Genomic DNA, 26024 nt, shown 5'->3' with positions numbered 1-26024 from the left:
ACCACGTAAACTGGGTAGAATCACCCAAAACGTACGAGCGGTGTGCAAATGAGCCTCGGCCTAAGGTAGCTCGAACGACACTGCCCAAAAAGCTTCCCGCAAGCTGTAACAGAAGAGCGGGATGGCGGCGCCAGACGAGCAGAGAAAGAGGGGCAAGCTTTCGAGTGACAAGGACGTGACGTGGGGTCCGTGGGCGGCCGCGGCCACAGAAGACCAGAGGGCCGCATTGCGTTGGCGACCGGCGTGGCCGGCAACCCCACCCGCGCGGGGCTCTCGCATGTCTGCCATCGGAGTCCCTAGATGGAATCGTCCTAGCGCCTCCGTCCGCGTTGCAGCGATGCCTCGGCCCAGCGCCCAGGAACCACCTCAGAGGCTCAGAGACATGCAACGAACGCTCTCGCGCCGGGAGTTGGAGTAGCTCCCTGCATCGTTGGTTCGAAACCAGACACCACCATTGTGTCATCCCAACAGAAACAAAGCATCGGATTCCGAGGACGTCGGCAGCTTGCAGATCGGAAAACTGTAAATATGCCGCCTGCATCTAGAGGTAGTCGCCGATTCTTCAACGGCACAAACGGCTGCTAAAGGTGACGGGTCCCCACTAGCCGAGGCGGTATCGCGCATCACACGTCACTCGGCCGACGCCGAGTCAGCTCATTGTCTCGATCGCTCCATGAATTGATGTCTTGCAGTTCCTTGATTTTCGTATTGCATATCTCCGGGGGGTCGTGGATATCTTTAAGTCAATGCCGCTCTGAACTCCAATTGGTATATCGTGACCCGACGTTCAATCTTTTTGCCCCTCATGAAATAGAAAAAGCGCTTTCCGTCCACCGGCGCCAATCGTTTTGGATAAAATGATAAAAAGCGTAACCTCATACCAGGTTTGAAAAGAATATTCGAGAGCCGCAACAGACCTTTCGGCTCTCTTCATTAGTATATCACCATATCCTCCTCGGCGTCCTCGACAACATCGCCAGACTCATCGTGCGGCTCTCGGTCGTGTCTCTCAGTGTCGTGCGACAATGTATTAGTGTCGGCTTTTAAAGCTTCCGCTGGTGGAGCTTCTGGGGCGGAGGTTGCATCTGTCGAAGCTTCAGCAGTCACCGGCGCAGACTGCTCTTGTCTCGTGGGCGGCCTGCTCCGACCGTAGCGCCGCTCGTGCTCTTCTCTTCGCTCGTTGAAAACCTCGACCTCTCTCGCGATGGTCGCCTTGGCGTCCTGTATCTGATCGTCTATCTCGTCTTCTTGCTCCCTGGTGAGCTTCCATGGCCGGAAGAACTACATCATCAGTCAGCATGATACCTACAAGTACCGATGGAATACATACGATTTGAGGCTGTGTCTTTGTCCGGAGCGAATGCGCCATTGCAAGCATGTTGGAGTGCCGCGTCTTCATCTGTGAGGGGGTAATCAGCGAAACCGGAGCGCATGCTCGCAAGGGAGGAACCGTCCACGTACGACTTTCTCATCAAACTTGATCTGCTCTTGCCAGCGCACCTCGGTGATCCTGGCAAGCTTCTCCGCCCGCCTCCTGTCGTCTTCCGCCCTTTGTTTCTGCGCCCTCTCCTGCTGTCGCTGTTCGACCTCCCTGCGCTTCTTGTGCTGGGAGCTGGTGTTGGTCTGACTGAGCGTGCTCAGCAGACCGCCAAATAGTCTCTTTCCGCGCTTCTTCTCCTCCTCTTTTGACAGATTGCCCCGACGGGCGGCGCTGCCGCCTACGTCCGCATCGCGCGACCTCGTGGCTGTTGGCGAGACTCTGGGCTCTTGCGCGCGCTGGTCGCGATGGTCGGCATCCTCGATTCTCGGTCTTTTCGACGTCTCTTCGGGCTCCTCAGATACCGATGCAGCTTTGCGCTTCTGGGAAACCTCGGCTTCGGGGCTGACCGGCTCGGGATCGATGGCGTCGGCGGGTGGTGCCCTAGCATGCGTGTCAGCTCGTTGTTCTTTCCCAAAAAGTGTTGAGAAGACGTACTCCGTAAGGGTCGCCATTATCGACGTCGCGCAGACTCCAGAGTCTTTTAGACTATTTGCGACGATGCTGCAATATGTAAAATAAAAATCGGTATCGTCCCGGCCGGGTGATGTTGGATGCGACTTCGCCGTAGTACCTATTGAAGCTCAAAAGCTCCTGCGTGAAGCTCCAAGGCTGAGGTTTGTCAGCGGGGTTGGCCACTCAGAAGAGGGCGCCCCGCAAATGACCCCACTTCGGTACGGATCAGACGGCGGCCGTACCAATTACCGCGGGAGAAACGTCGAGAAGAGGTGGCGAGGCTGAACGGTGTTGACTACCTCTTCGTCGCCATCATTGCAAGCATATCGCAACTTTGCGATCAACACCGCAGTCGCTTCTCAGACCCCGCGACTTTCAACCTCAGCACACCTGGCGACCTTTCGCGCATAATCGCCCACCATGTCGCGTCATCACCCGTAAGTCCAGTTCACGCCCCAACCTAAACAAAACCGCGTACTGACCGTTTTCCAGCGATCTCGTCATGTGCCGCAAGCAGGCCGGCATCGCCATCGGCCGCCTCTGCGACAAGTGCGACGGCAAGTGTCCCGTCTGCGATTCCTACGTCCGCCCCACGACTCTCGTCCGTATCTGCGACGAGTGCTCCTTCGGCAACTACCAAAACAAGTGCGTCGTCTGCGGCGGTGAGGGCATCTCGGACGCCTTCTACTGCTTCGAGTGCACGCGGCTCGAGAAGGACCGCGACGGCTGCCCCAAGATCATCAACCTCGGAAGCTCGCGAACCGACCTGTTCTACCAGAAGAAAACGAATCGCACGGCGACGTACTAGTCCCTACGTCGCCCGGGTCTGGGCACCGGTTACGTTTTCGGCTTGAGGCAGCATGGATACGAACGAGAAAATTTTGCGACACATGGGTATGGCATTGTGTACATGGCGTTTGGGCGTCGATTATCAGAGACAACGCACGAGGGTTTCACCATTTAGATCGAAAAGAACAATATCCCACTTTGCATGACGGAACAGCCAGTTGCCAACTTGTTGAAATGCTCCCATTTTTGAACCAAAAAAATATCCAAGGCCACAACAATTACGGCCGTTCATCCAGATTCATACTTATAGTACAGTGAAAGTCAAAGCTAGCCGGTGTCCGTCGTAATCATATGTAGCTAACCTTGACTCCCATTCCCGCTGTCGCCTTTACCTTGTTCCAACCATTACCAAGCACGCGCTGTATCCGCTCTCGGACATTCTTCTGTCCAAACATGACGACCAAACCCAAAATAAAAGCCACAAGCCGCATCAGCAGCATCGGGTTCGTCTTGAACGACGCCCCCAGCTGGTCGATGAGCTCTTTCAGCCGAGACACGACCATAGATGCCCTGCTTCCGAACGTAGGGTTGGCTGGTGACTTGCCCTTTGCCCGTGATACAGGCATCTTTGGGTTTGAATTTGACCCTGAAGCGTTTGAGACGACTCTGGCATGTCGCCCCTTGCTCGACCCTGCTTTGCTAGAGCCCGCCCTGCTCGGTGTCCTTTCGATGCCATAGTCCACCTCGGTGCCCTCTCGCCTGGCTCGTTCCTCTTCTAATCGCCTGCGTTCCCTCTCTTCATTTTCAGCTCTCAGTTTCTTGGCCTCCTCAATATCGCGCCTTAGTTGCTCTTCCTGTTGGCGTCTGTCTTCGGCTTCGCGCCTTTCTGCTTCTTGCTGTTCTTCCTGCAAGCTTTGCAGTGCTTGCAGGAACGCCTCGCGGCGTTCGTCGTCTAATACGGAGCTGACGCTGATGAATTCTCGGGCATAATCCCACTCATTATTACGCAACAAAACATGCAGCGTGTACAGCTCGAGGATCTTCACCCTCGCATTAAGGTCTCTTGGCGTGTCAGCGCCGCTCGTCCCCTTCGCCGGCGACCTGTGCCGGTGATTCAGCCGCGGGGACGGCGACGGCGTGTCGGAAAATCTCTGCGAGAGATCCAGATTTGGTGAGGTTGAGGCAGCGAGATAGCTCTCCAGCCTCTTTTGGTTCAATTCCTGCGTCCGGGCGTGAGCTAAGAGCAGCGTGGCGCTAGGGTCCCGGTTAGCACATGATATCCAGCATCAGGCGACACCCAAATAAACAATTTTGCTTACAGGTTAATGACGACGTCGGAATCGACGTCGCTCTCGACGCCGTGGTATCCGTTGCGGACGACCTCCTCCCACACTTCTCCGTCCCTGACCTTGGTGCACAGCGAGCGCCACTCTTGGCTTCCAAACGCATCCTTTCCCTCGTCCGGCTCCAGCTCGACGATGGCGTTGAGCGTCGTCAGGTACAAGCTCCAGACCTTGATTCTCGTGGATCGAGACGCCCTCGCGACGGGCGCGGGCTCTGTTGGGGCGCCGTCCGACTGTCCCGGTGTCGGTGTGATCAATGGCAAGATGGTGGATAGGGCCTCGGGCAGGCGACGCGTGAGGAACAGGGTCGAGGCCTGGCGGTAAGTCTTTGAGATCTGCGAGGTGTGGCGGGAAGACGTTGATGAGGATAGCGAGGAGATGGAGCTCGAGAGCATGTGCGGAGGGAATGCGGATGCGGTTTCGGACGAGGCGAGCGTGGGACTCAGAGTCGCCGTGTAGGAGCCGTTGAGGGACGACATGTTGGCGGGCAATGGCATTTAGAGGATGGACAGCAGCAACAGGCAGGGCGGCGTCGGATTCAATCTGTCGGCATTGACGTGCCCCAGACGGGAGGGAAATTGACGAGGGGAAGACCAAGAAAAAAAACGGGGTTTGTTATGTATCCGGCGTGCGGAGAATGGCGGCCATCATACGCGTTCCTGCTCAAATGCCACCAGCGGGTAGTGATGAGAGCCGCGACATGTGGTCGTGGTTAGATTCGGATTGCCGGTGCTCGGTGGTGGTGCTGGGTTGCTGGTTGCTGCTCTGCTAGAGAATGGAGAATGGAGCTGGGGCAGTCTGCTGACTGAGGAGGAATGGAGTGCACTGGGCCAATCACCGGCCGCAGCTGCGCAGGCACGGTTACACTTTTCGGCCGTGGCCAAAGTTTAGCCTCGGTTTGTTTTGCGGCGGTGTCTCGCCGCGAGTGTGGTGGGCTCATCCCGGCTCTCCTGCAGAGTGCATGCAAAGTGCCTGAGTGTGTGCCCGCCGGCCTGGCGTTCCTGGCCAGCTGACCGCCAGAAACATTGAGTCGTTCGCTGTAGCCAGAAAAACAAAGAGATAAGCGAATACATGGTCTTGGTGCAGCACGCCCCAGTGACGTCGCACCGGATGCCTCGCATGTGAAGTACCCCTCTAGCCTCCACGACCACGCGGGCTTCCTTCGGCGTCCGTTCTTCTCATTGGGCGTAGCTTCCTGATCGGGGAAGAGCGCAGGCCCAGACGGAGGAAACAGGGGTTGCCCTCGACGACCGGCCGAGCTTCATCTCAACTCGCGGAGATCAACAGCCGTTTCCAGCGATCGTCTCATGCTGCCGCCGCCTGTCATTTCAAATCTTCGTGATCTTGCCCTCCAACTTGGGATTCCCCCTCCACGGCATCGCCTTCTTAAGTGAACTATTATTACTCTGTGTTTTAATTGACCCATCAGATGCCATTCAAACGCGTGCAAACTTAGAGTTCGCGTGCCCCTGTTTCCCCAGATTATCCCGAGGCCCGCGGGTTCGAACAGCCGAATCGTCCTCTACCCCTCTGCCGCCCCTGAGCTGAGCAAAAGCGATCAAAAAAAGTCAGAAACGTGGAAGAAGGTCAATGGCCGGTGAGAAAGGATCATTCTTGTGAAAGCCATTTCTAGGAAACAAATTGGCCAAATGTAAGATACGACAGCCTGGCGGGGTCACTCGAAAGCCAAGGATCATCCATCACCAATTCAGTCTATTACACAGCCCATCGCTATATATCGACTCACAACGCGTCTCCTCCACTTAACGCGTCTCAAGAACGAATACTGCATCCTTCCGTGTCTGACGTCGGACGCGGAACCTGGCGAAAGGCTCGATCGGCTGCCCACTGTCTCTCCAGAAAAACATTGGTGGAGGGGCCGATTCGCAGAGTGTTGCGGAACATGTCGAACACAGAATGACCCCAGTAGAGCTCTCCGATTTCTTCGTCATCGCCGTCTGAGGATGCCGTCGATTTCTCAAAGTCCGATCCTGAGTCCGATCCAAAGCATTCGGGGTCACGTCCAATCTCTAGTAGCCAGCCCTTGTCGTACAATCGACGCATCTTCTTGTCCCAGCTCTCACCCTCGTCGACGTTGTCGAGTGTCCTTCGAGCAAGTTTATGTGCGAGTCGCAGAAGGATAACAGCAGTCATGAAGCCTATCGCCAGGTCAGTTACAAAGTAAAAGGTGGGAATATATCGACGCACTGTCGTAGCCTGCTTCATGGGCGTTCGCCCTTCGACTGTACCCATGGGCCGGATCCCAGCCAATAGACGGCCTGCAAACATCGCCAATGAATCTGTCGAATATATCCGCCAGCGGATCTTCCCCTTCGATCGCCTGATCGGCGATTGCCATGAGTTTGGTATCGATTATGTGGGGAAACAACTCGTAGATGTTGGCAAAGAATTCCCCGCAGGAAGCAGGGAGATCGTCAAAGAAGGTTTGGTAAATGAACAACAAGTCAAAGAACTGGTTGTGACCAACAATTGGTGGGCGCTGGAGCTGGAGCTTGGATTCGAGTGTCCAGAGGGCGGCCCGGATCTGATCGGAAAGCGTTGCTTCCGAGATATCATCCTCGCTGTGACGCTCTCCAGAGTAGCCGGCAGGATTTCCCTAAGACCCGCTGGGACTCACAGGCGTGTGCGGGAAACTTGTAATCCACTCCGACGATGATTCCGGCAATCGCCAGGATTGTTCGCCTTTTGCTTCTTCCAGGGAGTTCCCGATGTTATTGGGTGATTCTTCGCTGAAGTAGCTGGATTCCTGCTCTGGTGTCGTCGACGCCACTCCCTCGCTGTCCTCACCGGACTCTCGCTCCGGACTCAAAAGCGGCGCGTTTCCAAATTTCTGCTGAACCTCTTGACAAAAGCTCTGTACCGTCATGCCGCCAGGCCAGGATGATAAAGCCTCAATAATGTAGCTCGGGTCAATGATATCCGCAAAATGCCCTCCGGAAAGGGCCTCCATAATCAGGCGAAGACCTTGGGATGGTCAGCATCTGCCGGCTGTCTTGTCAATGAGACCTACCTGTTTGCTTTCTGATTGAGGCGGAAAGGTTATCTCGAAACGTTTGCTGCCTCTGGACATTGTCAGTAGGGGGCGCAAAACAGGGCCAACCAACAATCGCAACGTTTCTGGGGGGTCGTACCTCTTGATTCTCGTCGGAATCTTCTGGTGAAATAATCACAGAAAGACCATGGTTCCAGGTGCGGCACTTCATGTGCGGAACCAGATTCTGAGCTGTTACTCGGACGATCTTGTGGTACACACTGCTTCTCTTCTTGCTACCCGAATAGGGGATCCGGATCTCGATCTCTGACTTTCGCTGCACGACCACAAGCATTAGCCATAATCCCCATGAACTCAACCGTGGGTCTTACATCGTCGTTGCGGTCGCCGAGCCATGAAGTGATCTCGTCAAAAACGTACGTGCTGAAGAAATTAAGGCCTTCCTCGTCCTCGTCGTACGGATGGTCCTTGATCGGCTGTGTCTGCGCTCGGGACTCCAGGCGTTCAATTGCGTCGCGCGATTCCTTACGGCTCAAGTACGGGACAGGGTTGTCGAAAATCTTCTCCAATTGGAGGCCTTCCTTTCTCATAAACTTCAGGGTGCTGAGTGATGCCGTCAAGTTCCTGCCCAAGTCTTTGGCGAAAAAGCTGTCTTCGCGAGTATCCTCGAGGAGTAAAGGGCTGACATAAAAACTGTAAGATTCCGTCTTGTACGAATCGTCTGTGGCTTGTCAGCAAGAAGTCGCGAGAGGTGGAGGAAAGTACTCGCCTCCGTCAGGCTTGACACAGGTGAGACCCAGCTCAAAGACGTTGTACGTTGACGCGATCCGCTTGCCTGTCTCGTAAATCCCCTGTCGGGTTTGGTTGGTCTTTTTCCAGAAATTCTCCGACATCTTGTCTGCAATGCCGGTCATCTCGACGTCGATAGCGACGAAATTCGACTCTGCGATGGAAATCAATATTCTTGGCAGCTGCCGCCAAAAGTTTTCCATGGTGATCTCCATGGCTACGGGTGTGAGTGGCACCCACGATGGTGGTGTAGTGAAGGTGGTGGTGGATATTGTAGGTGGGCAAGGAAATCGGGAGGGGAGTGAGGAAGTAGTGGCTCAGAACAACACCACTTTTTTTTTCCCCCCTTGGAGGGAGGGGGAGATAGTATGTTCCTCTCAAACTTAACAAGACGTAAGGAGGCTGCAGGAAAAGGAAATGGCAACGGAGGAGGGTCGTCAGTAGCGGACCAGATGTGAGAAAGTCTCGTACCGGGAGGGGTGGCGACACTATGAACAAGGACGATATCAGTCAAGAACCATAATGGGGAGAGCGAAGAAGTTGGTCTAGCTGAGTAACTTCAGAAGTCGTCAACGCGCACGTGTAGATCGAGACTGAGCATGGCCTGGCTTCGAGATGTTTTCTTCCAGAACACCTGCCCGTCACGCCCAAGCCCAAAATCGCAAAACAAACATTGATCAAAAAAATCAAAAAGTTCAGGCAGAGCCTTATGAAAATCCATAGGAGATTCTTACCAACCTCAGGTGTAACGATGCTATGGATTTTGCTAATGGCGGCAGAGTAAGGACCCCGCTGACTGTCGACAGCGGCATTCGAACCTACCTACCCGTGGCGTGGGACGTTCGAGAACTCGCCTCAATTGAGGCGCCTAGTTACCCCACTAGACCACGGGCTGTTGTTGAAAGATCTAGTGATACTTTCGTACATAAGGGGTGGGTGGCTGGTTGGGCGGTTCGTCGAGCGTGGGAGGAAGGTGCGGGTGGAGCTGGTCGTCAGGCGACAAGGTGAAGATAGCTTCAGGTTGGTGCCTGGGACTTTGAGACTCAGGCAGGCAAGGTAAGGCAGCTGCCCGCTAAGCCGACTGTCCTTTGTCCGGCCTTCAATGTTTCAACACTCCTCCCGGGGCAAGGAGACTGTCCAGATTCTAACTCCCTAAGTTAGGTATTGGTGCTTGTCTTTTATTCACTAACTGAACAACAACATGCCAAGATGACCGTATGTAGACAATTTAAATGTGATGGAGGCAGGACAGACATTTGATAGACTCCAGGTTCTCTCACTTGGCCTCGAGTATCCTCAACCTGTCTCGGCGATTACCTGGTTCGTAACCCCTGAAGTCAACACCGATGTCTTTTATCCAATACAGACGTCGGACGACGTATCACAATGCTGAAGAATGAATAGAATATAGAGAAATCGAGTGTGCTCTGCGTCGCCATACTCTGCTTCCCAAAAGCGTCTCTCATGTGGCCAGCTTCCTACCCCCAGCTCTCCAGAAACAAAGACACAATCCCATTGAACAATATGAATGACAGAATTCAATCTGGTTGAAGAAAATGTAGTGGAATAGGTAGTGATAGCAACTAATGATGTTCAAGCCTGCCATTGGAGTGCCGTGGTGCCTCCAGCCTATTGACCTTCACAAAGCTCACGCTAATACCCGCTCATCAAGAGAGCACCAACCTGACAGGGTCCCGTTTTACTCTGCGGCACCCCTTGCTCACTCACCATAAGCCATCGTCAGGAAAGCCCACGTTTAGATCAAGACAGCCAACCCAACCGGTCGAATCCATCCAGTGAAGATTTGATTGTACAGTTCATCTATGATACAACAGCGTTACACTTTTCCCCTTTCATCCACTCATGTTTTTTCCTTTCTTCATTCCTCACCTGGCTAGATCGTTCTACCGGTCGCTTTACCTGTCAGCCAGCATGAGCCGCACGCTGCGGTAGTACTCCTCCGGCAGAGCCTTCTCCAGCTCCTCCCGCGTCAGCCACTGGAACTCCTTGTACCCGTACGCGTTGCTCGCCAGGTCCGCCTGCCCGGCCATGATGCGCCACTTGAGGAAGAACGTCTTCTCGCCCCTGCGCTCGACGCTGCCGTCCTGTTTGGCCACGGGCTTGACGACGTGGTGCGCCACCGGCGCCCGGCCGACCATCCACGTGTTCATGTTGACGCCGGCGGTCTGCTCGAGAACGCGCGAGGAAGCCTATCGTGTCCAAGTCAGTACAGTGATCACATGTTTTCTCACTTAGCCACGAAGCCGTGAGAGAGTGACGAAAGAAAAACCCACCTCGTGGAGGTTCTCCTCCGTGCTGAGCGCCGCCGCGGGGAACTCCCACTTGGCATCCTTGCCGTCCCGCTTGACAACCAGATACAGCGTCCGGTCCATCGCGCGGTCCAGCCTCGTCTTGTCGCCCTTCTTATCCGCCTCCGACAATCGCGGCTGCGGCGCCTCGGGCGGCACCCGGTCCTCCTCGGGGATGATCTCCGCATCGTCACTCACACGCATCACGGCGTCCTTGAGCAACAACTCAACACTCGTCTCGTGCCTGCTCAGCTTGTCCCCGACGAGCAGCTCGTCGTCCCACGCGCGGGACGCCTTGCCGTTGTACACGCCCACGTCCTTGCCCACGGTGCCCTGGCGGTCCTTGACCTTCATGTTCCAGTCGATGAGCGCCGGCGTGTCCTGCTTGAAGTAGACGGACGTGATGAACGGCAGCGTCAGCCGCTCCTCGAGGCGCTTCTGGTAGAAGAAGTACGCCTGCTCAAAGTCCGTCAGCGGCCGCGTGAGGAGGGGCGCCCGCGTGACGATGGCGCCCGACTTGATGCGGTAGCCTGGCCCGCTCGGCGTCGCGGCCTTGGGCTCCGGGGGAATGCTGCTCGGGGTCGACGGCGGGGGGTTCGGAGGGGTCGTCGTGGCAGCCGCGGCGGCGGCACCCGAGTACGCTCGCGAGGGAGCTCTGATCTGGACTCTAGCGCATTGTCGGCAGAGTCTGGGGGATGCTGTTGCGGGGTCTGCAGTCAGTCAATTGGGTCCCGGTCAAGAGTACGACAGCGCAGGCTTACTTCGCAAAAGCCCTAGGACGGCAAATGCGCCTCTGCTTGAGGCCGCCATGCTGAAAGTCTGGGTGTACTGAGTCTCCTCATCAACGCCTCAGTCAAGATCTCCAGATGGATTGAACTTTTTTGCTGCATTGCGGTACGTACCGCTTACCTAAGGGCGAGGTGCAGTCGAGCTTCGTGGTGGATAGGTATCCCGCTCCGAAGCGCACGGTCCACGCCCGTCGACCAGCTCTCTGGCCTGAGGAGCTCGCACTGACGCGAGGCATCCACATCGAATTATGTCAGCAGCGGACATCCACCGCAAAAAGTCTTTATCATCTCAAACGGCGGGCTGAGTTTTCTTCCCTTTCTTCTTTTTTCGTCAACGGCACCATTCCTTATCGTCTAGACCTGTTCCGCCTCCAGAACGTCCGGATCATTTTTCGAGTGCCCAGAGTAAATAAGCAGTCTTTTTCGCTAGCAGCGCCTGCATCTTTTCTACTGGGATTCACTGTTAGATAGATACTGCAAACATTTCAGCCCCCTTGCGACGTTGTTTCTTGGCGGCTGATTTTTTTTCATTCTCAACGGTCCAAGCTGGGCCTGAGTGAGGATTTCCGAGAGGATTTCCCAGCTCCACGAGCCACGTCTGAAAATAAGGCGCACTCTACTCTTGAATTCTGCCTAGCGTCATCGTGCTGCCTCTGCTCTTTTGCTCACGTACTACGATGCTGCTAACTATGTCCAAATTTTAGTGGGCTGCCAACCAGCCACATCCAACCCCGTCACACGGAAAGTTCTCATTGAGCAAAGTCGTTATGTCCATTCATCGTATCGTCATTTATCTACACAATACAGGAAACTTCTCTCGATCTCAGAACCGTTGAGTATCGAGTCATGCGAGACCCCTAGCATACAGATCGGGTCTACCCTATTCGAAAAAAAGCATTCGGTCCTAAGCCGAGACAAAATTCAAAGCCACTTTCAGATGAAGTGTTGGGTATCAAACCGCGTGGTTCGCTGCCAAACACCATGAACGCCTAATGCCCATGCCACTCGTGACTTCGATCAAGCCTTCAGTTCCTCGACTGCACGGGCCACTTCCTTGGCGGCGATCTTCTCCCATGTCTTTCTAGCATCCTCGTCGAGGGCCTGAGGGTCGCGCAACCCCTCGTATAGCTTTCGAGAGACGTCTCGGTTGATGTTTGCGTACTGCTCAGATGTGAGCTCTTTCGCGCGATAATGCGGGTTCAGCGCGGCCCGGACGATGCTGCTGATTCTCTCCTTGGTTTCGAAGGTGATGCCATGCCTGGTCGGCGATGAGTCTTGCGACCGGGAGAGGTTGGGTCGGTGGCGCATGGGCCGCTGGGGCCGGGGCTGGCGGATTTCAGCGCCGTTCGAACGACTGTCGGAGTCGCTGCTATCGCCCGAAGCTCGAGTCGGCGAGTAGTTGGCCTTGGGGAATCTTGGCTCGATGTAGGAGCTCAGAGACAGTGTTGGGGAACTAGGCCGGGGGTGGGGTGGCGGTGTGAGAGACAGCGCCCGGGGAGAGTTTCGCGAGGATGGTGAGGGGGACGTGACTGGGGACGAGGGGTCGACGCCAGAACGAGTACTGAAATAATTCCGCGCCGCTTCGTCTTCCGACGGCGTGCTCATCTCGACCTCCTTGAGTAGCGAAGAGAGGAAAGATGGACCTGTCTCTGTGCCGGTGGGGGATTGAGGGCGAAGAGCTGCAGCGCTTGCGGTGCCATTTGTCTGAGGCCTCGAAGCCGGCACAACGATCGGCGCGGGCGAAGATGGAGTTGCGGATGTGGATGTAGACACGGGAGCAGACGCGGAGGCCGATGTTGGGGCAGAAGCGGATGCAGAGCCGGAGGCGGCTGAGGCAGACGTAGATGGCTCTCCCTGCAAAGGCAACCGGCGAGTGCGAGGACGCTTCAGCTTGCGCTCGGGTTCTTGTGCGGGCTCCTGCGGGGAAGCCGTGACAGATCTCGACTTTCGCTTCCGGGTGTTGGGGGGTGTCTCGGTCTCGCGGGCGCGCTCAAGTGCGCCCCAGGCTCGCTGCTCATCTCGAGTCTCCGGAGCAGGAGGAGGGGTCGTTTCTGCAGGGGCGACGGGGACGGCACCTAGGCGATGGCCGACAGCGGGCCGGATATTCTGCGCAAACGCCTCTCTGGCGCCCATTCTGCTGGCGATGGACATGCGCTGCTGCCAGTCGCGATGTTCCTGCATTTCTCTCATCTGTGCTCTCTGCGCCTGGGCCCGGCGGAAGCTCTGGAAAGCATCGTCCTCTTCGTGGTTATCGAGGTCGATCTCGGTGGCGTCGTAGATGCGGCTGGCAATATGGTCCCAAGCGCCCACCCATTCGAGAGATCTTGCCTCGCGCCTTGCGTTTCTGGCCTGGAGTTGTGTACGCAGGAAGCCTCGTCGGTTGTTGTTGCCCCGTCTGTTTGAGGAGCGAGCAGCCTGGGCGATGGCGTGGGAGATGGCCTGCGCCTCCTGGACGGAGCCTTGGGAAATCTCAGCAGGACGCGGACGGCCGGCCGAGTTGTCGTTGCACTCGAAGCAAAACCAGTACTCCGACTCGGGGACCTCAGGGAGGCCGATGCAGTGGGTGTGGTAGGCTGCGTTGCAGCCATCGCAGAGGAGGAGGACATCTTCGTGGTCCGAGGACTCACAGACAGGGCAGACCGCAGCGGGTTCCGACTCTTCTCGCCCCTCGGGGTTTTCTTCGAGCCATCTATGGATATCGAACTCCTGCTCTTGCTTTTTGTCCTGGACGGCGTACGAGTCGACGGAAGGACCTGTATTCCAAGCCGTTAGCTGTTGCTGTTGCAGTAATAAGGGTGGGATGGTGGTTTGCGGTGATACGTACCGTTGAGCTCAGATGATAGACTGACCTCATTGAAAGGCGTGCGGCAGATGGGACAGGTGTTGGAGTTCTTGGCCCAGCTCCTGATGCAGCGATCGTGGACTACATGATTGCAGCCGACGAGAGTAGCAATCAGATTGTTTTCGTCTTCGAGGATTTCAATGTCGGAGTCGATGCGCTGGTAGACGGCTTGTTTTGTTGCTGTTGTTGATGGAGGTGCCGCTGCTGGTGCTGCTGGGAGTGCTGTAGGACCCGACCCGTTTGCACTGTCTGGCTGGTGCATCGAGGGGGGCTGCAGCGACTCCAGGCATATGATGCACTGATCCGGCTCAGTCATTGTGGCAACAGTGGTAGTATCGCTTCAGATTTGAAGAATTCATAAAATTCGTCAAAGGGAGAGGCCAATATATGGCGTTTGATGTTCACCAGAATTCACAGCCTGAGAGATTGTTCTTTAATTCTGGAAACCTTGGTTTGTTTGCCTTGTTGTCAGGCGTGCAAAGGTGGGCGGCAAAGGTGAGTAGGGCGCTGGTGCTGAGGCGACTGGGTGGTGGTAGTGTTGTTGGTGGTGCTAGGCGCACTCACTGCACTGGGTTGGGTTTGCTGGTTGCTGAAGAGTGGGAAAGGGAAAAAAAGAAGAGGTGGAAGTGGGTAGGTAGGCAGCAGAGAGACAGACAGACAGACTGAGTGACTGGCTGGCTGGCAGGAGGCAAGGTTGGTCTGGTCTGGTGTCAGGTGTGTGGTGCGTTTCTAGCGGGAGAGGAACTGTCAGCCGGTTCGGGGATGTTTCGCCGCTGGAAGAGAAACCGAAAAAAATAAAGCTGCGAGAGGCCAGTGTGGGAGGGGGATTTCGCACTTCCGGCTTGAGGTGACGGAGAGAATGGGATGAGGGCGTGGGTGAGAGGTGAGGTGAAGACCAGGACTGTAAGGTAAACCGTGAGGGTGGTGAGGGAGGCAAGCAAGCCTGGCAAGAGGGTAAGATAACTGCTGCTGCCAGCTGGTAGACGGGACGAAAGAGGTGAGGTGGATGAGAAGCGCACTGCCGGCTTGGGGGGTCTGAGTGATGAAGATGAAGTGGACTCTGCTGCTTCACTGGGTGGTGTTGCGTTGCTGTACCTGCTGCTGCCGCTGCCCTGCCGCTGAAAGCCACGAGCGACCTGGAATTTTGTAGGAGAGAGAGTTTGAGGACCCGGAGCCCCAAAGCGGTTTTTTGCGAGCTTAGCGCATGCCTGCAGCAGCTGGTCTCAACCGCGGCCAATCAACGGCCGGCTGATGCCCAGCGGTACGCCACACACACCATCGCAGACCGCAGACCGCAGGACCACAGACCTCAGACCGTGGCCCAGTGGGCTGGACAGGGACCTGCTGCTGGACTGTGGACACTACGGCCCGGGTAGGTAGGTAGCCCATCACCACCACCCGCAGCAGTCCGCAACTCTCAGTGCCTGGCTGGCTGTCTGTCTGTCTGTCTGGATGGTGACTTGCACACGCTTGACGCTGGACATCGGAGACACTGGGCCAGGTGGACTGAACTTGACTGGACTGAGGCGGACTGCAACCCGACGGACCAGACTAGCCCACTAGGGCCGCTGCAAAGCACAACCCCCCAAGGATCCATGGATCGTGCAGCATTAGCAGCAGCAGCGGCAGCAGCAGCAACATCGAGCAAACAAGCAGCACTCACTCACCTCATTCACCTACCTCCTCACCTTCACCACACGCAGGGCGGGCAAGCTACGCGGTAAGGCAAGTCATGAGTGAATGGGGCCCCTGCTCCTCGGCAACCCCTCGAATCGGGCAAGTCAGGAAGCGGCAGCAGCAGCAGCAAGTGAAAAAAGAGAGTTGTGATACGTACCTGCCTGCTATGGATGGGGACTTGGCGGGTAGAAACCCAGACGACACAGCACGACACGACACGCCTGCGGGAAGCTTGCGTGTGTTGCGTTGCGTTGCGTTGCCTTTGCTTCCTCGCGTTGCGCTTGCCGGCCTTGTCCTCTCGGTTCCTAGCTCCTTAACTGACCCTTTGCAACCTCTCTACTTCCGCGGCGACCCTCCAAGACTGGACGAATCGTGGGCCGGGGATGGAGGGCAAGGGTGGTGTGGAAGAGGAGGGGAGAGGGCGGTGGTAGTGGTGTCAGGGCAAGTGGGCGAGTCAAACACTCTCGATGGGTTCGCCTGGCTCGTGCGACGTCAGTTCGGGTCAGGTACCTCAAGCCAGCTGAGCGTGAGGTAGGTACGTCGTGGGTTGAAGTAATAATAAGGTAGGGTGGGCAAAGTATAGACAATAATGTGTGTTAGGTTGGAGTCTGCGTCTGCAGTGTCTGCGTTGAGGCGACCTGAGAGTGAGATCGGGATGTGCGAGCGAGGCGTTTACGTCAGAACACACCCACAGGCACACAGGCACACAGTCAGGTGTAATCCACAACTCAGGCGGTGCCTTAACGCAAGGAGGTGGGAGGTGGTATTCCGGATTGGAACGCAGACTCGGCAACGGCAGGCCGGACGATAGGGGGAGGGGAGAGATGGAGGCGCAGGTGATTGAAGGATGAGGAACGGGTTGTGGAACAACGGAAGAAAAGAAAGAAGAAAGAGGACGGTTGAATCGAGGGCGGAACGAGATGGCTGAAGGGGAAAAGCCGGGGCGCAGGGTGTGAATACTCTTATTTGGCGCTGGAATGGGGTCAGGTCTGTTCAAAGTGCCATCTCCGCTTCCAAAAATGGGATGCCCTTCACTGTCATCACGGGAGTTGGGGGCAGCTGGGAGGGGCGGGCAGGCAAGGTAAGGCAAGTCCACCACCCAAGCCCTGTTCTTCTGGTGTGTGGTGGTGAACACCTTAAAGTCGAGGTAGACGCGGATATGGCTGCTGTACGCAAGGCACACGTGAGACCTCGACGCCCCTCGAGTCGTCTCGGAGGTTGACGAGATTGGCTGGTCGTCTGGCCTGCGTCAGGTTGCGACCCAAGCCAGAGTCCGTCTCTTCCTTGGTGTGCCCGAGCGAGTAGAGTTGATAGGATGGGTTGGAGTCGACTGCGGTCGAGTTGATTGAGATTCCGTCGCCGGCCGCCCGTCCCGGTCCCGGCCACAAATGCGTGTTATTTCCCTTGCCTAGCAAATTGAAATGGCCCAGGGTGAAATCATCGAAAGGGAAGGTAAATTGAAGCGGATGCACCGTTTTATACCCATGTGTGTCTCGATCGGACACGGCAGCCATGGCGGCCATTCCGCAGGGGAACAGCCCCCAAATTTGGCTGCTCTCGCGCGGCTCATCTTGAGGTACGAAGATCTCATCTTCGCCAGCAATGATGCGTCCCTCGTATGTCTCTCAGACACCGTGTTGACGAGCAGGGACGAGGTGACAATCAGAACTCACCGACTTACATGGTGCAAACCCGCCGTCCTGTGGTGTCCTCTTTTCCATCGGTGTTAGTCAGGCGTCTCATTGGCCGCCTGGCGCTGGCCAGCGGCGACCGCGCTTTGCCAGTCCAGGGCACCTGGATGACTCAAATGCCAACCGAACGTGGCACCGCTATTGCATGAAATTATGACAGCTTCGAGACCATTCTAAATCCAACTATGAAGCTGTGAGTACATACAAAACGGAGTCATTGTGGCCTCTCGTGAGTACCTTACTGGGTCGTGCTGCCTCGGTCCAATGCAGGCACCCAGCGGGACGCCACGAACTGTCTTGGCCCGACATCAGAATGTTGAGATGTGCCGCTGCGAGCGTAGCGTAGCCTCGTAGGCGCCTCCTTATGACGAATGGCGCCGATCGACAAAGCGTGGGCCCGCCAGACCACGCGGCTATCTGATGAGGTTGGTCATTCTGTCCACGCCGGCCGGTCTCCACTCCATGTTCAACTGACCCCTATCACACTGTTCGTCACTTCACGGAAATACTTGCCTCGCAAGCTAAAACGACTGCACACCAAAACAGAGCGATCGGGAGGGGACGTTGTTGTACGTCAAGTTGTTCTTTTCATTGCTGACCAAGTGGTCCCTCTGGCAGCTGACTGAAGACCCGTTCCATTGTGGCCGTCGTCAGGGTAGACATGAATATCCGGTTTTCCCATACACCGCCCGAAAATGCAAAGCAGAAGCCGTCCACCATTCCGTCATCTCATCCTTAAACCTCAGCGATCTCCCTCAAGCGACGGAGAGTAGAGCGCATGGCAGCGGCGGCGGGGGTGCTGTGTATCTGGTTAGCGACTGATGTCTCTTCGACATATCGAGGCAGAAGCCAAGGATGTGGTTGAACATACGCAACAGTGTAGGCACCGCCGGCGACGGTCTTTCTGCAGGCGTGGCAGTTCCAGATGCCAGTGGAGTGGCGCTTGACGGTGGGCTTTCCGCAGAAAGTACAGGTGTACTTGGCGTGCTGGGAAATTTCCATCTTCTTCACCTGCTTACGCAGGGAAGCACCGTAACGGGTACCGTACTTGCCGGTAACTCCGACCTTCTGTAGGGTTGTTAGCCATCTGTGGTTGGCGAGGTTGAGCGAGGGCCATGGCTTCGTCGGCTCCGTCATGCATCTGTTCGTGCCTGGATGCGGCGCTGCTTTCCACCGCCGAGTTGCGAACAAGAGAGAAGAGTCCGGGAGATTGCGTCGTACGGGGGTTGGAATTGTGTCCATGGAGATTCGCTGTGTCGTCACTGAGCAGGCGGCCCATTGTGTCGTGTCAGAGTCGGGGCAGGGATTTTGGTGGTGAAGTTGTGGGTGCAGCATCTCGGGCTAGTAGCTTGACGTCGGGCGGCATGATCGAATCGTTCGGCTCTCTTTCTCTCTCGATCTCAACTCGGGGCGTGGTGCTGTCGCGCAGGCGGATGTATCCAGTCGACCTTATCCCGCATCCCACGATGCCTTAACGGTTCACCTGCCATTGTCGCCAATGGAGCAAATCGCGGACGGTCGTCGAGGCGGGGTTGGGGGATTCGAAGCATGACGAGAACTCGACGAAGCCAATCCTCCTGGGGTTAATTGTAGAGCAGTACGAACCTTCGTGCGCTTGGCCATTTTGTCGATGTGTGAGGGGAACGGGTTCGTTGACTTGAAGTTCGACGATGGAGGTGTTCAGGGCGACTTGCTCGAGAAAATTCCCAAGTAGATTTTTCGTGGGCCAAAGTCGAAATGAGTACGTACCTAGGGCAAGCCTACCGTTCGAGTGAGGTAAGTGCGGGTCCGCTCGGCTGCCATCTGCTTCCATCGCAATTGCCAGTCGGGAGAAAAAAAATATCTTAGCGAGCGCACGTGCTTAATCATGTGACAGACCATCGCCGGCTGGCTGGTGGATCCTGGAGCTGTCCGTCTGTGAGTGGAGGCTGGGCGGCGGTGTGCCTTTCTCTGCGAGGTTGCACCGGTTTCTCTCTTCAAACGGAGCTTTCAATCAGCCCGGGAGATCGGCGTCACACCTCTCCGCTCGGCCCTCCTAGGCCGCATTTGGAAAGCACAGCGTCCGAGTGGACGTCAAGAAAGCGCTAGGGTGGCCGAGGCAGCGCGGGCCAAATGCCTTTACGAGTCCATATCGCCGTTTGCTACTTCGAAAGTTTGCGTTCCCAACGGCCGCAGGCGAAGGAATGTGTCACCAAATGGACCACGAAACGGTAATAGTGAGGGATCATCGTCCGTACCTTCATGCTTTGGAAAGGGGCCGGAAGGGAGACGCGGACGCGGGGGCGCCACTTTTCGTGGCGTGCTGGGATATGTAAAGATGGCAGCCGCCGTGCATGACTTTTCGAGATGTCTGAGACTTTAGACCACCTTGAGGCTTCTGTAACTGTGCTTTTCCCTTTCGACCTCTTGCTTTTTCTTCTACTGCACGACGACAAGCTCGAAAGTGATTTTGTCCAGCGATTTCAAGATGCCGATCAAGCAGCATGGCCGTCAGTACGACTTGGTCGTCTTTGGCGCCACGGGTACGTGCAAGTTGATGAACTGTTTGTGAAGTGATGATGCAACATGTACTTCTGACAAGAAGCCAAGCGCTGACAATAGCCCGTAGGATACACTGGAAATTTTGTCACGGAGCACATTACAACACACCTGCCATCCAATTTGAAATGGGCGGTGGCAGGCCGATCAGAGTCCAAACTTCGAGGCCTCGTTGCAGAGTTGAAGAAGTTGAATTCCGATAGAGTGCAGGCAGGTGAGCCGAAGGATTTTGAGTTCTTATCACATCAGACGGGTGTCTGATTTTCCCCGGGAGTTCTCCAGCCAAGCGGCTTGGACGTTTCTTTCCCTTAGGTGTTCATCAGAATGAATACCAGTGCACGCCAAAAGAAAATGGGAACGGGCGATTACACGGCGTAGCGAGGGAGGGAGAAGAGTGATGACGGGTGTTCTGAGGGGTTGGATCCTTCATGCGGCTTCATGCGGGCTTGGCGAACCGCTATTCGTGCACACCATATGCAGCTTCGTATAACTGACTATTACCAGAGATCGAAATCTGCAGCCTCAACGACGAGGATCTCGAGCGTCTCGTAAAGAAAACTTACATTCTCATCACCACCGTCGGCCCCTATGCACAGTATGGCGAGCTTGCCTTTAGGGCATGCGCCGAGAATGGCACGCACTACATGGATGTGACCGGCGAGACACCTTGGACCGGCACGATGATCAACAAATACGAAGGTGCAGCCCAGGAGACGGGCGCGATGATGTTTCCCCAGATTGGTATCGAATCCGCCCCGCCAGACCTCGTCACCTGGTCGCTCACGAAGGAGGTCCGCGAGAAGCTCTCGGCCAAGACGGCAGCAGTGACGGTCTCTATCCATCAGCTAGAGTATGTCCAGTCCCCATCATCGCGCGCTGAAACATTGACAAACGTCGCTCTAACGCCGTATCTTTCGATAGTTCGGCTCCGTCTGGCGGTACCCTGGCAACGGTACTTGGCCTGTTTGAGTCATTCTCTATATCGGAGGTGAAAGCGCAGCACAAGCCATATGCTCTCTCGCCAGTGCCCAATCGCAATAAGGTTCAGTCGCAGAAGTCCCTGCTGACCAAGTTGGTGGGATTGTGTAACGTCCCAAACCTGGGACTGATGACTACATCGATTGCCGGGATGACGGACACGCCCATCGTCCAAAGATCGTGGGGCCTCATGGCGTCGCTGCCCTCGCGAGAGAAGCAGTTTTACGGGCCCAACTTTTCGTTCCACGAGTACATGAGAGCGAAAGGCTACCTTCGCGGCATCGCCATTCACTGGGCGCTCGGGTTCTTTGGTCTGCTCCTCGCGACGATGCCGCCGTTCAGGGCGTTGGCCAAGCAGTTTGTCTACGAGCCAGGCCAAGGACCTGATAAGGAGCTGGCAAAGAAGGACGAGATTGAGTACCGTGGAATTGCTGTGCCCGACAAGGCGTCCAAGACTGGAAATCCGCAGGCATACTGCCGTGCCAAGTACACTGGCAGCATGTATTATTGTGAGTTGTCCGCCAGAAGGTGTCTTGAGACGAGTTGCTGACTTGGATAGTGACGGGCATGTTGTTGGCACAGGCTGCGTCGACGCTGCTGGAGGATGACGTTGACTTGCCTGGAGGTGTTTTTACGGCCGCGTGCCTGGGACAGCCGTACATTGATCGTTTGCATGATGTTGGCTTCAAGTTTGAGACTAAGATCTTGGATCAGTAGTGTAAGATCGTTGTTCCTGTATGCGACGGATGAACAGACGGATTGTGTTCAAGTATGTATCTTGATGTAGTCAATTGTAATCATGCGCAAGGTTCAACTTTGTTTCCGCTGTGAATCATGATGATGTGAAGGAAACGATTCTGCTGACTCGGCTCTCGGTTGGTTGTCCGGAAGTCGCATGCAATTGAAACTCTGATCGAGAGAGGAGTTGCACGGTGGACGACGGAAGAGTGTGTTATTCCGGCGGCTCTTATAAAGAGTATTAGCAAATGGAGCGATCGTCGCTGTCATCCGCGTTCCTGGATCCTCTGATACTGATAGCGCATGTATAGAAAACACTTTTATGCACCTAACTTGCTCTAAGTAGCGATAGCTGCAACCCAAGGTTGTCGTTTGCCAGGGGCATGATGACAGCTCAGGGGTTGTTGTAGCTTATCCACACAGCTGCAGCAGCTAGCTAGCTGTTGGAAGGGCTCAGATATGACTCGAGGTAAGCGCACTACTGTATCCAGTTGCACCTTCAACGACGAAGGCCACAATGACATGCGTCTTGAAAAGGTCGAGTCGTGATGATTAGGAACGCAGCAGGTTCCCACTGTGGGTGAGTGCCTCCGACACAACCGAACCTAAGCTGCCCAGCGGCGGCAGTGGTCGGGTAATTGGCGCACCGAATGCAGCTTTCCCCGCAAAATACAGCAGCCCACAGCTAAGAGACAGGCCTCCGGAGCACACCCAATTCGTGAAAACTGAGGACGTCATCAGACATGGTGACTGCAAATCCAGCACCCGTCCGGACCCAGCAGCTTTGTCGCTTCCACACGCAGCAATGACCTCCCTCCCCCAGACACCATCGAACGACCCAATCGCCAAAAAATAAACCCCCTTTACGACATGCGATAACACGATCGGCTTCCGACCACTTTCATCATCCAGGTCTCACGACTCTTTTTTCTTTCTTTCATTTAGTGATACCCCTTGAGCGACGAGGCGAAAGAAAAAAAAGCCGGAGGGAAGAAAAACAAGAAAGCTTGCAGAGATGGATCAGACGACAACAACATCACCAGCCGGCTCGGCCTCGGCCACCGAGAACACGCCACTCCTCCCGACGACAGAGAACCGCCCCAAGTCGGCGCGAACAGTCACATTCAACCCGAACCCCGTCTCGAAGACGATAGAGCCGGAGCCAGACGTCCCGCGGCCGCGGACGAGCCACAACGCCCTCGCCACGAGCCCCGGCCAGAGCTCTGCCATCTCCGCCATCAACAGCAAGCTGCGCCGGAGGAACAGCCACGGCGCTGTCCCCAGCCTGCCGGCCCAGCTGGTGCCCAAGATCGGCCCGCAGCGAAGCACCAAGAACGCGCAGAAGCTGAAGCTGCTGCCCGCGCCGGAGCTGGGCGAGGAGAGCCCAGATGAGGAGAGCGGCAGGGACGTGTACTCGCAGTACACGCGCATCAAGGACCCGACGGCGCGAAGGGACGCCGCGCGTCTCGGCAAGGCGGACCGCGACAGGTTGCCCAGGGTGACGGCTTACTGCACGGCGAACAAGTACCAGATGGAGGGCCTAATGCGGTTCCTCAAGGGGCGTGGCAAGACGAGGGGCGCCAGCCCGAAGCTGATTGATGAGTGCATCTACTCGGCCTACGACTACAGCAAGACGGTCGAGAATAGGCACGACCGCCGCGTGGGTGCGCAGCCGGACCCCGTCCAGGCGTATGAGAGGCGGCACTCGACGGGCGATGTCTCGGACAACGGCTTCCACCGAGACAACCTCATAGACCTGCACTCGGAAGGCCGACACGACTCGGGGTTTGCTGATGGGTACGACGGCGGCAACGAGACCGCCATCGTCGGGGAGACGAATCCCGACTTCGACACGCAGGTGCACACCCCCGAGGTGTTCCTCTTCGACTACGGCGTGGTTGTGATATGGGGCATGACGCTGGCCCAAGAGCAGCGGTTCCTCAAGGAGATTGCAAAATTTGAGACGGAGAAGCTGGCGCCGGACGACGTCGAGACGGAGCACTTTAACTTTTACTACACGCGCGAGTACCAGGCTCGTATATACAACGACTTCATCACGCTGCGTGACAAGAGGAATTACATGACCAAGCTGGCCATCTCCCACGCGCTGGCGCAAAGTGTCAAGGTACGTGCCATCTGATCTAGCTCTAATGTCATGATGCTGACCCGATGCAGACATCCCTTTTCGAGGAGTTGATAGCTTCAACCGTCGACACCTGCAAAGACATCCCCACACAGATCGCGTTGACGGGCAAGATCGCCCTCAGCCGGACCCAGATCAACATGCAGATTGGCGAGCTCTTCATCCTCCGCATCAACATCCACCTCAACGGCTCCGTGCTCGACACGCCGGAGCTGTTTTGGGTCGAGCCGCAACTGGAGCCGGTGTACCAGGCTGTCCGTAGCTATTTGGAGATGGACCAGCGTGTCGGTCTCCTGACGGAACGACTCGATGTCATTGCTGACTTATTGGCTGTGCTAAAGGACCAGCTCAGTCATGGACATGGCGAGAAGCTAGAATGGATTGGTTAGTTCACCCTGAAAGCCCGTTATTTAATCATAGCTAACATATCGCGCAGTAATTGTACTCATCGCGGCTGAAATCGTCGTCGCGGCCATCAACATTGTGGTTGACTTGTATGCATCGGACTAGCAATATGGACTGTAGGCACTAGGAGTAGGGTTTCATTCATGGTTGGGATGGGAAAATCCAGTGACGAGACGTAATTCAGAGGACACACAGAACACCTGGAGTTCAGTTCAGTGCATAGAAACGGAGCTTCACGGCGTCAAAAGTGCAAAGAAGGTGCATACTTGAAGAAACTGAAAGCCGCCCGCCCCATATGTCTGGAGCTATTGATGTTTTCGCATAGTGTACAAATAAATGCGAGAGCCCTCTACGCCAAAACCTGAACGCCTGATAATTGAGCAACCCGGTTCATCAAGACGGCTCTATTCGTCCGCCTTGTCGTCCTTGTCGTCCGCGGCTGGCGTCTCCTCTGGCTGCTCCTCCGTGTCGTAGTTCGTCATTTCCACGTCCTCATCTTGTGAAGCTGCAGGGGCCTGATCTGGAGTCTTTTCGCGCTCCTCCTTCGGCTCGGCGCTCTTGCTCTTTGCGGCAAAGGCGTCCTTCTCCTTTTGGTACTTGGCCATCTCCTGGTCGGAACGGGTCTGGAACTCTTCCTTTTCAGCCTCGGGCAGGTCCTTCCAGGCCCGCGCGAGCTCCTCGTCGATGTTGAGGTCAGCATCGTCCTTCTTCTTCTCCTCAAAGGCGGGGCGACTGTCGCTACAGAAGAGCTCGAACGCGTTGCCCGGGCGCTTGGGCGGCTTCGCGACGCCGTTCGTACGAGCGGAGGCCTGGGACTCGGCAGCGTGGGCGTGGGAGAAGGTCTCGGAGCTCGGGGAGACGGTGGCGGCGTTCTGGCTCTGGGGATTCGGCGAGTCGTTCTTGGCGGCGGCGTCGATCTCGGCCAGGACCGAGGGCTTACGGTGTCCGCGTTTCGTACGCAGAGGCTTCTCTTGCGGCTGAGATGGTGTCAGCAGTCTGCTTTGTCGTCGAGGTGGGCTTGGCGGAGGGCCTACTGTCGGAGGTGGGCTCGGGCTGCCGTCTGAATCCTCCACGTTTGTGCTGGTTCTTTTGGCGAGCTGCTCGAGCAGGAAGGCGCGCTCCAGACGCATCTTTTCGACCTGGCGCTTGATACGGGCGAGGCGCACGCGGGTCGCGTCGTTCTCCTCCTCGACCTCGTTCGTGCGCTGCTTTAGCTGGATGCATTTTCTTCGGTACGCCTCCTCGACGGAGGGTGGGAGGGAAGGCGGAATGGCTGAGAGGTCGACGGCGGGTGGATTAGCTCGAATAATCTTTTTCGGAGGCATTGTGATGTTGGGCGACGGACGCGCGGGAAGGGCTGGGATGGCGCGAATATCGTGGGGTTGTAGTTGGATGCAGAAAATCAATCCGGACAATGGCTGTTTCCTTTTCCTTTGCGGGCAAGGACGGGTCAAGGGAAGAGTTGCGACGGGATGGGATGGGGATGGGGTTCGCAGCGGATGTCGAGCGGAGCTTTTACGAGCTTGCTTGATTCAAGGGAGCGCGGATGTGGACGGGCAGGAGGACATTGAAGTGACCAACGTACCAGATTGCGGAGCCATTGTGGTTTTTTTTTATAACGGAAGGTACAATGGATGGTACACGGAAGCTTCCTTTACCTGCGTGCGCCAAAAAGCGGGAGAACCTAAGGGTAGATTGAGTTGAAGCTTGAATGGGACGCGAATCTGAAAGGACGGGGGAAGAGACGGGAGGTTGAGCCAGCCGAGACTGCGACTACCTTAGTATGTAAGGCACCTCAGGTCGCTCGCTATTGAGCAGCGTGATCTGAGCGACGGGACGGGATTGTCGTCAGGACCAACCAGCCGATTGCGCCAATCCAGTGCCAGCTGGGCAGTGCGAGGCTGGCAGCTGTTGTCTTACACCGAAGCAGGAACAGTGGAGGGGAGCAGGGGGGTGGGCCACCTGCCGGGGGTGATCAAATAACACCC

At 56.1% G+C, this 26024-nt stretch overlaps 10 protein-coding genes across 10 annotated transcripts; 3 read left to right on the top strand and 7 right to left on the bottom strand.

Moving 5' to 3' along the window:
- Positions 1-933: 933 nt before the first annotated feature.
- CGGC5_v007337 (Pinin-like protein 1) lies at positions 934-1992 on the bottom strand (the record flags this gene model as incomplete). The annotated part of the gene is made up of 4 exons (XM_032035902.1): positions 934-1281; positions 1331-1399; positions 1462-1921; positions 1976-1992. The coding sequence occupies 4 exons, from the start codon at positions 1990-1992 to the stop codon at positions 934-936; spliced, it is 894 nt and encodes a 297-aa protein (XP_031885036.1).
- A 421-nt stretch (positions 1993-2413) lies between these two features.
- On the top strand, positions 2414-2801 carry CGGC5_v007336 (PHD finger-like domain-containing protein 5B; the record flags this gene model as incomplete). Its single annotated transcript, XM_032035901.1, has 2 exons — positions 2414-2430; positions 2486-2801. The coding sequence occupies 2 exons, from the start codon at positions 2414-2416 to the stop codon at positions 2799-2801; spliced, it is 333 nt and encodes a 110-aa protein (XP_031885033.1).
- A 328-nt stretch (positions 2802-3129) lies between these two features.
- On the bottom strand, positions 3130-4604 carry CGGC5_v007335 (uncharacterized protein; the record flags this gene model as incomplete). Its single annotated transcript, XM_032035900.1, has 2 exons — positions 3130-4036; positions 4102-4604. 2 exons carry the CDS (start codon positions 4602-4604, stop codon positions 3130-3132), a joined length of 1410 nt encoding a protein of 469 aa, XP_031885034.1.
- A 1294-nt stretch (positions 4605-5898) lies between these two features.
- Positions 5899-8142, bottom strand: Pnldc1 (Poly(A)-specific ribonuclease PNLDC1; the record flags this gene model as incomplete). Its single annotated transcript, XM_066151845.1, has 7 exons — positions 5899-6284; positions 6334-6670; positions 6764-7110; positions 7157-7208; positions 7278-7454; positions 7510-7831; positions 7904-8142. The coding sequence occupies 7 exons, from the start codon at positions 8140-8142 to the stop codon at positions 5899-5901; spliced, it is 1860 nt and encodes a 619-aa protein (XP_066008843.1).
- Positions 8143-9843: 1701 nt separating this feature from the next.
- On the bottom strand, positions 9844-11046 carry CGGC5_v007333 (mitochondrial 54S ribosomal protein mL46; the record flags this gene model as incomplete). The annotated part of the gene is made up of 3 exons (XM_032035897.1): positions 9844-10137; positions 10222-10946; positions 10998-11046. 3 exons carry the CDS (start codon positions 11044-11046, stop codon positions 9844-9846), a joined length of 1068 nt encoding a protein of 355 aa, XP_031885212.1.
- Positions 11047-12041: 995 nt separating this feature from the next.
- CGGC5_v007332 (PHD and RING finger domain-containing protein) lies at positions 12042-14182 on the bottom strand (the record flags this gene model as incomplete). The annotated part of the gene is made up of 2 exons (XM_032035895.1): positions 12042-13777; positions 13849-14182. 2 exons carry the CDS (start codon positions 14180-14182, stop codon positions 12042-12044), a joined length of 2070 nt encoding a protein of 689 aa, XP_031885206.1.
- A 3787-nt stretch (positions 14183-17969) lies between these two features.
- On the bottom strand, positions 17970-18857 carry RPL43 (60S ribosomal protein eL43; the record flags this gene model as incomplete). The annotated part of the gene is made up of 3 exons (XM_032035894.1): positions 17970-18033; positions 18106-18302; positions 18840-18857. The coding sequence occupies 3 exons, from the start codon at positions 18855-18857 to the stop codon at positions 17970-17972; spliced, it is 279 nt and encodes a 92-aa protein (XP_031885205.1).
- Positions 18858-19701: 844 nt separating this feature from the next.
- Positions 19702-21467, top strand: SCCPDH (Saccharopine dehydrogenase-like oxidoreductase; the record flags this gene model as incomplete). The annotated part of the gene is made up of 5 exons (XM_032035893.1): positions 19702-19756; positions 19843-19986; positions 20277-20622; positions 20694-21259; positions 21310-21467. 5 exons carry the CDS (start codon positions 19702-19704, stop codon positions 21465-21467), a joined length of 1269 nt encoding a protein of 422 aa, XP_031885204.1.
- A 1036-nt stretch (positions 21468-22503) lies between these two features.
- RMD1 (Sporulation protein RMD1) lies at positions 22504-24141 on the top strand (the record flags this gene model as incomplete). The annotated part of the gene is made up of 3 exons (XM_032035892.1): positions 22504-23613; positions 23664-24015; positions 24068-24141. 3 exons carry the CDS (start codon positions 22504-22506, stop codon positions 24139-24141), a joined length of 1536 nt encoding a protein of 511 aa, XP_031885203.1.
- A 299-nt stretch (positions 24142-24440) lies between these two features.
- CGGC5_v007328 (uncharacterized protein) lies at positions 24441-25637 on the bottom strand (the record flags this gene model as incomplete). The annotated part of the gene is made up of 3 exons (XM_032035891.1): positions 24441-25013; positions 25071-25309; positions 25622-25637. The coding sequence occupies 3 exons, from the start codon at positions 25635-25637 to the stop codon at positions 24441-24443; spliced, it is 828 nt and encodes a 275-aa protein (XP_031885210.1).
- Positions 25638-26024: the final 387 nt, after the last annotated feature.

The sequence above is a fragment of the Colletotrichum fructicola genome (assembly GCF_000319635.2).
Source record: "Colletotrichum fructicola Nara gc5 chromosome Unknown KSG_Nara_v1_contig04, whole genome shotgun sequence".
Taxonomy (NCBI): Eukaryota; Fungi; Ascomycota; class Sordariomycetes; order Glomerellales; family Glomerellaceae; genus Colletotrichum; species Colletotrichum fructicola.
This window is presented reverse-complemented; position numbering and strand designations above follow the sequence as displayed.